This window comes from Pelodiscus sinensis, chromosome 14 (assembly GCF_049634645.1).
Source record: "Pelodiscus sinensis isolate JC-2024 chromosome 14, ASM4963464v1, whole genome shotgun sequence".
NCBI classification, from domain to species: domain Eukaryota; kingdom Metazoa; phylum Chordata; order Testudines; family Trionychidae; genus Pelodiscus; species Pelodiscus sinensis.
The window spans coordinates 36560933-36573853 of record NC_134724.1 but is presented as its reverse complement, the minus strand read 5'-3'; the positions used below and the strand labels follow the sequence as shown (position 1 = coordinate 36573853).

Below are 12921 nucleotides of genomic sequence, written 5' to 3'. Positions count from 1 at the left end.
GGGGAGCCCAGTGCTTTCCTCCACCTGCCCTGAGCAGCATGCCCTGGTGGGAAGGACATGGGACTGGGGTTGCTTTTGGGCACGCCAGGCCCCTGCCTGGGCTTATTTCTATACTGCTGGTGGTGGAGCTGCCTTCAGAGCGGGGCAGCTGCTGGCCAGGCAACCTGTTCCAGAGGCACTGATGCTGCCAGCATCAGCAGTCTCAGCCTTAAGTTTGATTTTTTGCACTAAGAGGGGGCCTCCAGGGGGTTGGGCTAAGACAAATTGTGTAGTGACAATGGCCCCCACAAACCTCTTCCCCAACCAGCATCACTCCTGGGGCCATTTAAATCACTGTCTACATTCCAGAATAAGTGCTATCATTCCACTAGAAAATCATGTTTTAGCCTGGATATCTATGGTCTTGTCTGCAGCAAGGATGCCATTCTCCAATGCATGGGGAGAGGCAAAGGTGGCCTTCATGCCTCCACATACTCTCCAAATTCCTAGGAGATTATCAGTTTCCAACTGATGCTCTGTTGCAAGAGCCCAACTGCCAATAATAGCTGGGGCATGCGGCCAGGTGGGCAAAGTGATCTAGTCATGACCTCTCTTTCTTGACATGTCCTTTTGCAAGGTCTGCAGATAGGAGCATAGCTTCAGTCCAACAGCTCTATGCTGCCTGAAGAACCCAGTTACGCAGGGATAGTCTGCAGAATAGCAATTCCACTTTTAGACTTTTTGTGGTAATTGCCCACTGGTGTACGAATGTTGGTGCGGCGGGCCCTAACGGTCAGAGCTATGTCACGAATCTTAGTGTAGACCAGGGATGTCAAACTGGCGTTTGGAGGGCCGCATGCAGCCTGATCAAAATTTTTTGCGTCCAACCAGAACATTTTTTTAAAAGAATTAAGTGCAGCCTGCTGGCTGCTTGGAGCACATGGTTGAGTGCCTGCTCACAGCCGGCCAGGCCGCTCTGCACTGCAGCAACTGCTCACAGTCGGCTGGGCTGCTATGCGCACGCACGCACAGCCAGCTGGGCACTCTGCACTGGGCGCTCCAGCAGGCGCTCACAACTGGCTGCTGTGCTCATGCTGCCCCAGCGCCTCAGGTGGCAACGGTGACTCCAGGACCCAGGTATTAGGTTGTGGGAGGAGAGAGGCATTAGGTTGGGGGGGTCTTGGCTCTGGGGGAGTTTAGAGGGAGATTGGGATAGAACGTGGGTATGAGAGTGCCTGGCTTTGGAGGAGAGGAAGGGGTTACTTTGTTAATATTTTGTTTTTTATTTATTTATTCCCAGATAAAATCACAAAATGTATATTAATTTTATATCAATATGTCAATTTTTTGCAATTGCATGATAATTATATCTTTATGCAAAATCTCAAACTTACAAAACATCTGAAATTTTCACAGAAGCTTGTTCTATTTGATTAACCATGGTCTATACTTGTTTTTATTTCAACAAAATAAGTTATGTATCGTATACAATTTTAAAAGTACCTTACATTTATATTTAAATTAAAAATTATGTAAAATTAATTTTAAAATTATTTAATATGAGCACATAAAAATATTACACATCAAATTATTGTAATATTATAAAATATACCTAAAACATAATCTATAAAATAAATTACTACGACTTTCCAAGAAAGTACATTTTCTTTGGTGGCCCTGGGGTTGCCAGGTGTTTGGTATTGTTGTCTTCTGCCTGGCACCTAAATTTTTTTTGTTTTTTGCTCAACAACAATTTTTTTTCTTTTTTGGTCAAACCATCTGGGAACCCTAGGTGTCCCTGAAAGCTATCAGTTTTTGTTTGTGAAACCCTTAGTAGGCTTCAAGTTTGACATGCCTGGTGTAGACGGTATTGCCATCCCCAAGTGTTTAAAATCACAAGATTCACTTAGAATTTGTAAAAAAATTAATATATTTTTTATTTTACTGTACCTTCTCATTTTTGAGCTTTTAAGTTATATTTATTTCATGCTTCCTCTACATTGTGACAGCTAGAAACCTATTTTTTAACAAATATAAGCTGTGATTATCATCTAATTATATGCTTCCAGGAGTTGTGGATTTAAAGAAAGCTCATATGATGAGATTCATGATAATATTGCAAGAGTTAATGAAACAGTTTTAGGCACTTATATTTGAAAAATCTGGCTTGTCTGTATAAAAGTTCACAAGAACTTTGCTAAAGTACTGAAAGTGTACATAACTTTTTATTAAATCTCAGCAGGCTAGCCATGTTAGTCTGTAACTTTAAAAACAATTAATAGTCCTGTGGCACCTTTGAGACTTGAAAGGGAATCCTCTGAACTGGCATTCATGCTAAAATTCGACACTCTCCGCACCGGACTTAACAAAGACCCCGGCTATCTTACACATTACAAAGATAGCTTCCCCAATTATCACCTCTAATACTATTAACTCACAGACATTTCCCCTTCCCCACCTCTAATATCATTAACTCTCTGGCATTCACCTTCCTTCCCCCCCTCCCCTACATCCCCCTTCTGTTCTGAAATGTGATTTGTCCTTTTCATGTGTTAATTTTTTTTAATTGTATCCTTTGGTATATATGGTTGTGACAATTTTCTTCCACTATTTGATCTGAGGAAGTGGGTCTGGCCCACGAAAGCTCATCATCTAATAAACCATCTTGTTAGTCTTTAAAGTGCTACATAGTCCTGTATTTTGTTTGAGACTAGGGATGTTAAATATCTATTGAGTAGTCAATTAACCTCATGAATTCGTATTGGTTACTCGACTATTCTATAGTCCTTGGGGGTGAGGCTGGCAGCCAGTGCACTGCTATCTTCAACCTTTTAATGACTTAACCAACCAACCAAACAATAGAGGTGCTAATGGTTCTTAACAGCTTCTTGTATCTATTTGAATTATTTACTCACTGTCTCTTTTTTCTTTCTCCCCTCCCCTTTTTCCTTCTTCTCCCACCCTTCCCTTATTTATTCTTGGATCTGGACTTAATATACTCCAGTCATCAGAAGAAGTGGGTTTAGCCCATGAAGGCTCATGATACCATATATGTCAGTGGTCCCCAACGCGGTGACTGTGGGGGCCATGGCACCCACCGGGGCATTTATGTGCCCCCCCCCCTAGTGACCAGGGCCGGCCTGAGCCCCTGGCGCATGCACAGCCCCCGCCCTGGGCGTGCGAAAGATCCAAAAGGTTGGGGACCACGGATCTAGGTTTTGTTAGTCTTTAAGGTGCTACCAAACTATTTGTTGTTTGTTAAGTTTTTAACAAAATTAGTAATTTTTATATAGCAACCCACACCTAGCGCCTCCCCCCCCCCCCGGCCAGAACAGACCCCCCCACCGCCAAAGTAGCCCCCCCCCACGTAGTACCTCCCCCCAGCCAGAGCACGCGCCAGCGCTCCCAGGCTGCAGGGGGCGGAACCCGGCGCGCGGCCCGTGTTGCCCGGCGGCCGGAAGTGCTGCACCGCCGGTCAGGTCCCCCTTCCGGGCAGAGATGGCCGCTGCTGGGGGGCTCCTGGCCTGGTGCGTCCAGCAGCTGCGCGGCGACTTCGGCCTGGACGTCGGCGAGGAGATCGTGGGGTGCGAGCTGGGGGCGGGGGTAGCTGGGGGAGGGAGGTTTGGGGGAGGGGAGCTGGGAGAGGGAGGTTTGGGAGAGGAGAGGGGAGGGGAGGGTAGCTGGGGGAAGGAGGCTTGGGGGAGAGGGTGGGGGTAGCTGGGGGAGGGTAGAGGGAGGGGTGGGGGTAGCTGGAGGAGGGAGATTTGGGGGAGGGGGCTGGAGTAGCTGGGGGAGGGTAGAGGGAGGGGCGGGGGTAGCTGGGGGAAGGAGGCTTGGGGGGGGGGAGGGGGAGGGGGAGGGGGAGGGGTAAGAAAGAAGAACCTGTTCAAATTGAACTGGGGCTGTAGCTCTACTTACCCTGCTGAAGAGAGCACTTGACCCCACTTGGGCACCCAGATTAGATTAGGGTGGCCTGGATGGCCCCTGATGGGCCTTTCTGTCTTTTTGGATCCTGGGAGCTCAGAGTAATTCCTGGCCCTCTGTCTCATACATCTATTTTGCACTATACAAACTGGTTTTCTTTTGATAACAGCATATCCTAAAACCCTGGATGTTAAAGAGAGGGAGCTTTTCTTGCAAAAAAGAATGTTTACTCTTTTCTATATTTTTAATTGGTTTAGCCTTTTTGCATCAGAGAGTAGCTGTTAGTGTCCTGGCTGAATGAAAATATTGTGTAAAGTACTGATTGGGTCACTTGGGTGGGGGGTTAATGTATGTTACAGGTGAGTGGCATGAGTTTAATACCATACTGGTGTTTTTATTTCAGTTTTGTCCACTACTCAGCTAAATCAAAGGCGTTAGTCCTGGATTTTTTTTTAATGCCTGGCTCTGACACTGAATTCTTGCATCATCTTGGGATTGTCATGTAGTCTTTTTGGGTATGTCTAGACTACAGGGTTTTGTTGACAGAAGATACTATCGACAAAGAGCGTCTAGACTACATCCAGTTCTGTCGACAAAGCAAGCCACTTTGTCAACATAACAGTGTGGACGCAAAGGACAGTGTAGATGCAATAATGCCTTCTATCGACAGAACTCTGTCAACAAAAGGCGTTATTCCTCGTAGAATGAGGTTTACATACGTCGACAAAACTGCTGAGTTTTGTTGAAGTTATGTCGACATAACTCAAAGGCAGTGTGGACGCAGGTATAGTTTTGTCGACAAAAGTCCACTTTTGTTGACAAAACCCTATAGTCTAGACACACCCTTTGTGAAGTAGGTCAGGACTAACTCCTTCATCTTCCACAGATGTGGGAAGGAGATGTTGAAAATTAGTGTTTGTAAAGTGCTTTGATATTCTTCCATTCGAGGGTGAAACAGAAGAACAAAGGATTTTGGTTTTGTAAATAAGTAGAAGGAAGAAATATTTATTTCTGTAATATTCACACCTATGATATTGTCTTTGACTTCATTTGTGGTTAGGTTTTAGGGCATATGCAGTGAGCAGGAATCCCAGTATGGTTTTAATTCTCTTTCATAGCGTGGCAAGTGCAATTGTTACTGTGTTGGTGGGGAGGGAATGGGTTGGAAAGGTATCTGTTCTCTTTTTGGCACTGGTCCAGAAATAGCAAGGGATTTCTCCAAGCATATCTTCCTCAGATATATGTCCTTTTCTTAAGGCTTTTTTGTAATCTCTTCTTCCCTTGCTCATTGCAGTAACTTGATGCAAAGCGGAGGTTAGCTTTGGTGTTGCCTGTCTCTTGGAAAACACACTCATGATATCAGTTTTCTTCTTTCTGTCCCCTTCCAGGTATATCTTGTCAATTGAAAATGAGGAGGAGATCCGAGAATATGTAATTGACCTCATCCAGGGGACTGATGGGAAGAAAAGTCAGTTTATAGAAGAGCTGGTAACCCGATGGAGAAAGTCTTCTCAGCCGGCTTCCAACCCTTTGCCAATGTATAGAAAAAGAGACGGTGAGTCAAAGTAGAGGATGGAGCGGTAGGAAGAAAGTATCCAAACCTTGTTACTTGATCAGCAGATGCTTGTAGGGTTGTGAAGCATCTTCTGGTCTTGGATCTCCCTTTCTGCCCATTTTGAAGGTTTACAACCAAGTGATTGCTCTTCCTAAAAGTTCACCAATATTCTCCTTCTCTGCACAACCCTTTAGAGGTTTCAGATATGCACCCAATGGGAGATCCAGGCAAGAGGGGGCGACGCAAAGGAAGGAATAAGCAAGAAACATCTCAGTACGCTGAGCCCAGCCCACCCCCTGAGGACGTCAAAACGCCACTTGATCTGGCCAAGGTGAGTGTGCCTGGCAGTGAGGGCGGAGTGGCAACTGTGGAATGCAGAGCAAATGGGCCTCACTGAGGCATGGGAGGAAGCAGATGGCTTTGTGCAAGCTGCAGCGGACTTTCAGCCTCAGGAGCTAACTGTGCGAACTTGCCCTGGGGACTTTCTCAGCGCTTAAGTAAAGTTTTAACCCAAGCAGATGTGATGGTTTCACTGGCAGGCAATTTCTTTAGTCTTGCACCAGCGCTCCTCCAAGTCCCTCAGCCTTCTCCATCCCCTGCTTTAAGGCCAAGAGGGAGGGTTTGAGTGGGGAGTGCAGCAGCAAGGTGTATGTGGGAGCAGGGGATTGGGACTCCTATTTGGCATCTTCTATCCCTCATTTTCCAGTTTCACGAGTCCACTACTCCATGCAGTCATCGTATAAAGTAAGATGTGGGTTAGAGTCTAAAACATGCTACTTTTTCCATTGAACATTTGCGTTATATTCATTCACACGGCCAGGCATACTCTTTGCTGATGGTCCTGGGGATTGTCATCTTCATTGTCTATTACAGGGTTTTTTTAACTTTTTTTTTTCTTATGACCCCGTTGAAGAAAATTGTGGATGACCACAGTCCAGCATAATGTGTCTGGAGTGTGGGCTCTGAAGTGGGGCAGAGGATGAGAGCTTTGGGGTGTTGGAGGGAGCAGGAGGGGTTTACCTCGAGTGGCTCCCAGTCAGCAGTGCAGTGGTGGGGGACTAAGGCAGCTTCCTGCATCTCCTAGCACTGCAGACCATACTGCACCCCAGGAGCAGCCAGCAGAAAGTTCCCTGCTAATGGGAGTGCAGAGCTAGTGTTTAGGGCTGGGGCAGTGTGCGGAGCCCTGTGCACACTCTCCTCTCCCCCTCCCCCCCCTGCGCTGGAGCCAAGCCTGTTGCTGCTGCTTCTGGGGCACAGCGCAGTCTGTGGTGCTAGGATAGGGAGGGAGCTGCCTTAGCCCCCCCACTGCTCAACTGTTGCCCCCACAGCAGCAAGACCCAGCACCTGATGTCCCACCACCCAGTTTGAAAAGCACAGGTCCATTATGTGTGCAAATTCAAACTTTCATGAACAAAAATACATCACTTGTCCTGAAGGTTGTGAAGAGAGCCTTGAAAATACAGAGTGTAAACCAACGCAGTGCTTTGAGCAGGAGTCTGAGGAGAGCCTGAAGCAACAGTTGCATTTGTTCTGGCCCACAGAAAAATCACTTGGGGGTCACACACAAGTGAGAAGCAAAAAAAAAAAACCCCAAAAGAAAACAAAAAAACCCACAACCCTCACTGGCCTGGCCCTCAGGTGAGAAGGAGAAAAAAACCCCTCACAGATGTGGACCCCAAGTGAGAAGCAGAGAATTATAGAATACTAGGACTGGAAGGGACCTCGAGAGGCCATCGAGTCCAGTCCCCTGCCCTCATGGCAGGACCAAATACTGTCTAGACCATCTCTGATAGACATTTATCTAACCTCCTCTTCAATATCTCCAGAGATGGGGATTCCACAACCTCCCTGGGCAATATTCCAGTGTTTGACCACCCTGACAGTTAGGAACTTTTTCCTAATGTCTAACCTAAACTTCCCTTGCTGCAGTTTAAGCCCATTACTGCTTGTTCTATCCCCAGAGGCCAAGATGAACAAGTTTTCTCCCTTCTCCTTATGACATCCTTTTAGATATCTGAAAACTGCTATCATGTCCCCCCTCAATCTTCTCTTTTCTAAACTAAAGAAACCCCGTTCCTTCAGCCTTCCCTCATAGGTCATGTTCTCTAGACCCTTAATCATTCTTGTTGCTCTTCTCTGGACCCTCTCCAATTTCTCCACATCTTTCTTGAAATGCGGTGCCCAGAACTGGACACAATACTCCAACTGAGGCCTAATCAGTGCAGAGTAGAGTGGAAGAATGACTTCTCGTGTCTTGTTCACAACACACTTGTTAATGCATCCCAGAATCATGTTTGCTTTCTTTGCAACAGCATCACACTGCTGACTCATATTCAACTTGTGGTCCACTATGACTCCTAGATCCCTTTCTGCCATACTCCTTCCCAGACAGTCACTTCCCATTCTGTATGTGTGAAACTGATTGTTCCTTCCTAAGTGGAGCACTTTGCATTTGTCTTTATTAAACTTCATCCTGTGTACCTCAGACCACTCTCGTTAGTCCCCTCAAGCTCCAATCCCCAGGGCTGGATTAACCTCTGGGGACTTGGAGCTAGAGGAGTTGGTGGGGCTCCCATAGGCTCTGGGATGGGGCCAAAAATGAAGGGTACAGTGTGCGAAAGGGGCCCACCATGGAGCGGGCTGAGGATGGGAATTTTGGGTGTGGGCAGAGGTCGAGACAGGAGCAGATTGAGGGTGGAGGTGCAAGTCTGAGGAGTAGGGAGGATGCAGGGGCAGGTTGTGAATGTGGGTGGTATGGATGGCGGGGTGGGAGCAAAGTGTATGAGAGGTGCAGGATGGGGCAGGAGATTGGGGCTCCAATCTGGCACAGATCTGAGGGGGAAGGTAGCTCCCTGCAGGCACACTCCTCTCCATCACCCCACTCCCATTGGCCAGAAATTACCGGGGGATGAAGAAGGCGGTGCTTCCAGGGAATGCTTTCCTACAGGACCCAGAGCCACTTCCTCCTCCCACCAGCCAGGGCTCATGGACTTGCCTGTATCGTGCCCATGAGGCTTGGGGCTCCCCCTCGCTGCTGGAGGCCTTGGCACCCCCCTCGTCGCTAGAGAACCAGCACCGGAGCAGGAGGGGGGCTGAGCCTTGTAGGCACGATAAAGGCAAGCTATGGGCTGGATATGGCCTGCGTGCTGTCGGGTCCCCTCCGCCATAGAGGTAGCTTTAGCATTTATTCAGCAGTAATGCAAGAAACCTACAGGCCTGTGTCCCGTAAACACTGGTTTCAGCGGTTTGCATAGGGAGAGGCCCGTGAACTTTGGCACAGATAAATGGCCTCACATTTACCCGAGGGCTGGGGAACTGGAGTGTGTAGAGGGAAATTTTGCTCATTACGACACCAGCTGACCATAGGGACACAAGCAAATGCCGTCTTGGGTAGGACATCTGCAGCGGTCAGACCACAGGAGTACCATGGGAACAAACTGACCTATATGAGAAGCTGCGATCATGGCTATACTAACCTACAGGAGAGAGACACTCCAGCACTGGGGGGTGAGGCGATACAAGTAAGGCCCTGCTGGGTAGGCATTAGCCATAGCACTATCAGTGTAACAGGTAAAGGTTGCAGCCCAGTCTGTGAGCAGTGGGGGAGAGAGATGTAGCCTTTGGGAGAGACCAGAGTAATGGCCACTGGCGAGGAGGAGGATGCATGCTGACCTGCCCCGATCAGTCAGTAAGTGATAGCTTGAGTATACTGACATTCAGGTGGACGTTCTGTATCCTGCCTGCCTGCCTTGCTGAGTGAGTGTGTGTCACTTGGCTAACTGTGTTCATAAGCTATTTATAAATGCAGAAGGGGTCCTGAAGTGTGAGTGTTGCAACTCTGCCGAATTCAGGGTTCTCAACTGAACAGCAATTTTAATACTTGGCCTGATCTTGGGACAAAAGCCTGTCAAAGCTCAGTGATCACTGAGAGAATTCATACTGATCCATTTAATTAATACATCATTTAGAGATTGGGCTACAGATGTGAACTAAAAGGTCTCTTCTCAGGTATTTGATCTCCCTCTGCATTTAGGTGCATAGGTTACCCTATAGATGCATCAGGAATGTGGATTTACTGGACTGCAACATCAGCTCTCCTTGTCTAGCATTAACTCTGTGACTTGGAGCAATGTGTTGGCTGGGCTTTGTTTGCTGATCTGAGTTTCTATAGTTTTGTTTGATTTAACAAAATCCAATTATAGGTTCTTAGTTGCGGAGTCCAAGAACTTTCTCTCTGGCACACGTGAGCCAGGCAATTCCAGTTTGCAAAGAGGGGAAGAAAAGCTGAGCAGTTGTTCAGTTCTCGTTTCGTGACTATGATGATGACCTTGTCCTTGCCTCTGTTCAGGGAAATCGTCCTGGTTAGAAATCGGAGTCTGGTCCCACTTTCACTCAAGCTGGCTAGGTGACTGACTGGCTGGTTATCCCCACTCTGTGTTTAAAGGGCCACCCTTTTGCTCTGATATTTGTGTTGCAGTGAGAATGCAGGTGACATTCACTGTTTGCTCTTTCTAACTTAGGCACAAGAGATGGGCGGTGCTGGCAGCATCAGCAGCTCCTCCAAGAAAAAGGCCAAATTCGTCAACCTGTACACCAAGGAGGGCCAGGACAAACTGGCAGTTCTGATTCCCGGGCGCCACTCCTGTGAGTGCCTTGGCCAGAAGCACAAACTCATCAATAACTGTCTGACCTGTGGTCGTATTGTCTGCGAACAGGAGGGCTCTGGCCCCTGCCTATTTTGTGGCACATTGGTATGTAGCCTCCACTTTTTTCTTTCTGGTGTACTTAAATGGTGTGTTTAGTGCTTGGGTTTGTATTTGGTGTGTGGCTGGTTAGCACGGTGCCTCCTCTAGCTGGAGCAAGGGTTATTATGCTGCCTTGGCCCTTGTTTACCCAGTATAAAGGGGCCGGAGCAGAGGTGAGCTTTTCACACCTGTAGTTAGAATTTTTTAACGATCTCTACATTGAGGAAGGGCTGGGAGACAATACAGGGTCAGATCGAGCCAAAAGGTGACCCCTAAGGATGAAGTCATTTCTCATTTTGGACAGCTGGTGTGAATTATTTTCCATTCCTTTTCTTTGCCATTTGAGCTCCCTTGTGTTATTCCACAAGAGGACACAAGTTGTGTTTTCATTTTCCCCATTGATGAAATGGACCTATAATCCTCTGCTTCCCTAGGCTGTGGGATAATTTAATTAGCTAACGATGCTTTATAAAGAAAAGTGAAAAAAATTGGGGTGGGACCCCTTTTTGCTGTTGGTGATGGATGAAGAGTGTAAGATGGTGGTGGTAGGGTGTACAGGCATGTACTTTTTTTTGAGGATTTTTAATTGTTTTTACCTTAGGAATATGAAAAATTTCAAATTGCTCCTCCCTGCGTATGGCAGGAAAGAATTTTTGGGAGTCTCTAAGCATATTGTGCGTTCTCGCAACTTATTTGAAGGGGCATAGGGTGTATGCACGTATGTGTTTGTGTTATATTCTAAACAAGGAGTTTGTGTTTTTTCTTCCTGGGATAGTGTTGTGACTGGAAAGCCAATGCAATTGCCTTCCTGAGGGAGTGAATGCTGAATTGGTGAGAGGAGAGAGAAGTTTTAATCCAAGTACTTGAATCTGTTTAACTCCAGTCCCTAATGACCACCTAAGAGAAAGGTTGCCTTTTGTGAAACCAAAGTGTGAGAGCCCCACAAATCCCTGAAATGCTCTAGCAAAAATTCAGGGGAGACCAGTCTTGGTGCCGCTGATATTTCTGAGACAAAAAATGAGCAGAGAACAAGCTTTTTGGTCATCTTTGCATACTTGGAGAAGACACAAAAAAGCCCCGATGAAATCCTGTGGCCCTGCTCTTCAATATCCTGGGCAGCTTACCTCTTGTCAACAACTTTTTGGGGTTGCCAAGTATCACTCTTACCTTGATCTTCCTCTTGCCTTCTAGGTGTGCACGAAGGAGGAGCAGGACATCCTGCAGCGGGACTCAAACAAGAGCCAGAAGCTGCTGAAGAAGCTCCTGGCAGGTTGGTAGCACTCCTGTGTCAGGTAGTTAATCCTGTAAATGAGACAGCGGTTTCAACCCTGCTGTACCACCATGTTACTGTAACTGTGCTTATGTTTTCACCGCCGTCTGGGGGTAGGCAGAGCCTACATTTTGTAGGGCCTTAGTCATATAGATCTATTTCTTCTGGTTATCCAGAGGCACTCTAGAAAACTGCATGTGGAAAATTTCCCAGAGATTCAGCAACTCCTTCCGGACACTTCCTACAGAATTAAGCTCCCTGAAGAAGGTGATCAATGCTCTCCAATATCTTTCCAACTCACCCCACCCTCGGGCAGCATTCTTTTGCCTTGAAGGGCTGGATGAGAATCTCACTGGAGTTGATCAGTCCTATTTCGTTGCCTAGCATGCTGCTTCCCCTTCTTAATGGTTCGCAGGTGCTAGCCAGAGGAGGCCAACTCTGGGATTAGGGCGGGGGTGGTTTGAGTGGTAATGTATAAAGCGCTGACCACTAGGCAGCCTGCAACTATTCGTGAAAATGAGGCACTTGGAGCAGGCCAGCAGCCCTTAACAATGAGACTAAAAGTCCCACTTAGAGCATCTGCTGCAGGGCGCTGGTTACAGCAGTGGGACTGGTGAGGTGTCTGAGGGAGCAGTTGCTGTTCATCTTTTGGGAAGATTCTTTGTCTTCTGCTTTTCTCAGGGGTAGATATAGAAACAGGCTCAAAAGGGAAGCAACGTTTGCACGTAACCCTCCCGCTCCTTGGTGAAATCCTGTGGATTCGGGAGCTCTCTGCATTAGTTTTGCCAATGCCCCTGGTTAGAGCTTGGAATCGAGTCAGCTTTGTTCTCGGTTTAGGCTTCTCTTCCTAGTGACTGAGGTGCAGGAGCTGTTTTTGCTTCTCTTTTCTCTGGCCATAGAGCTGTGCTAGCGACGGCTGGCCAGTAATAAAGCCAGACACCCAACAAGGTCTCTGCAGAGACCTAAACATGTCCAGGGTGTAACTCACCTGCTTTAAGCGGTCTAATTTGTTCCTTTTCTCTGTTAGCAAGTGCTGAACCGTGATTAGCTGACCTTCTCTGCAGGCAGGCAGTGGGGAAATACAGAGCCTTTCCCCTCTCTGAATCCAGCCCATGTCACCAGTACACAGTGGCCAGTGTGAAATCTGTCGCGGGGTCTCATTGGAGCTGGGATGTGAATAACTTGAACAATTTACCATCAGTTTTGGGTCCTGATGTTTTCTTGGCAAGAAACCAGGGATTGCTGTCTAGGAACCCAGTTCCCCTCTTCTCTCCAAAACTGGCCCCCCCATTGTGGGGAGGTGTGTTGGGGGGCAAGGTGTGAGGGAAGCTTGTACAGCGGGCTGAGGCCAGGTCTGTTAAGGGCTTCAGCTCATGGGCACTAGCACTGTGGGTGTGGGGGGAGCATCACATTTTACTGGACATAAGGGTGAGCAACAGGGAGGATGG

The 12921-nt window shown here is 47.4% G+C and overlaps 1 protein-coding gene across 2 annotated transcripts in view; it reads left to right on the top strand.

Moving 5' to 3' along the window:
- Positions 1-3406: 3406 nt before the first annotated feature.
- TRIP4 (thyroid hormone receptor interactor 4) overlaps positions 3407-12921 on the top strand; it is a 42517-nt gene continuing 33002 nt past the window's right edge. For both annotated transcript variants that reach the window (XR_012895812.1, XM_075897478.1), the window contains exons 1-5: positions 3407-3563; positions 5292-5458; positions 5653-5789; positions 9979-10209; positions 11395-11473. Coding sequence is in view for 1 of the 2 variants with exons in the window: in XM_075897478.1 (XP_075753593.1) it covers positions 3478-3563; positions 5292-5458; positions 5653-5789; positions 9979-10209; positions 11395-11473 (700 nt within the window). In the remaining variant the exon portion in view is untranslated. The remainder of the gene's footprint in view (positions 3564-5291; positions 5459-5652; positions 5790-9978; positions 10210-11394; positions 11474-12921) is intronic.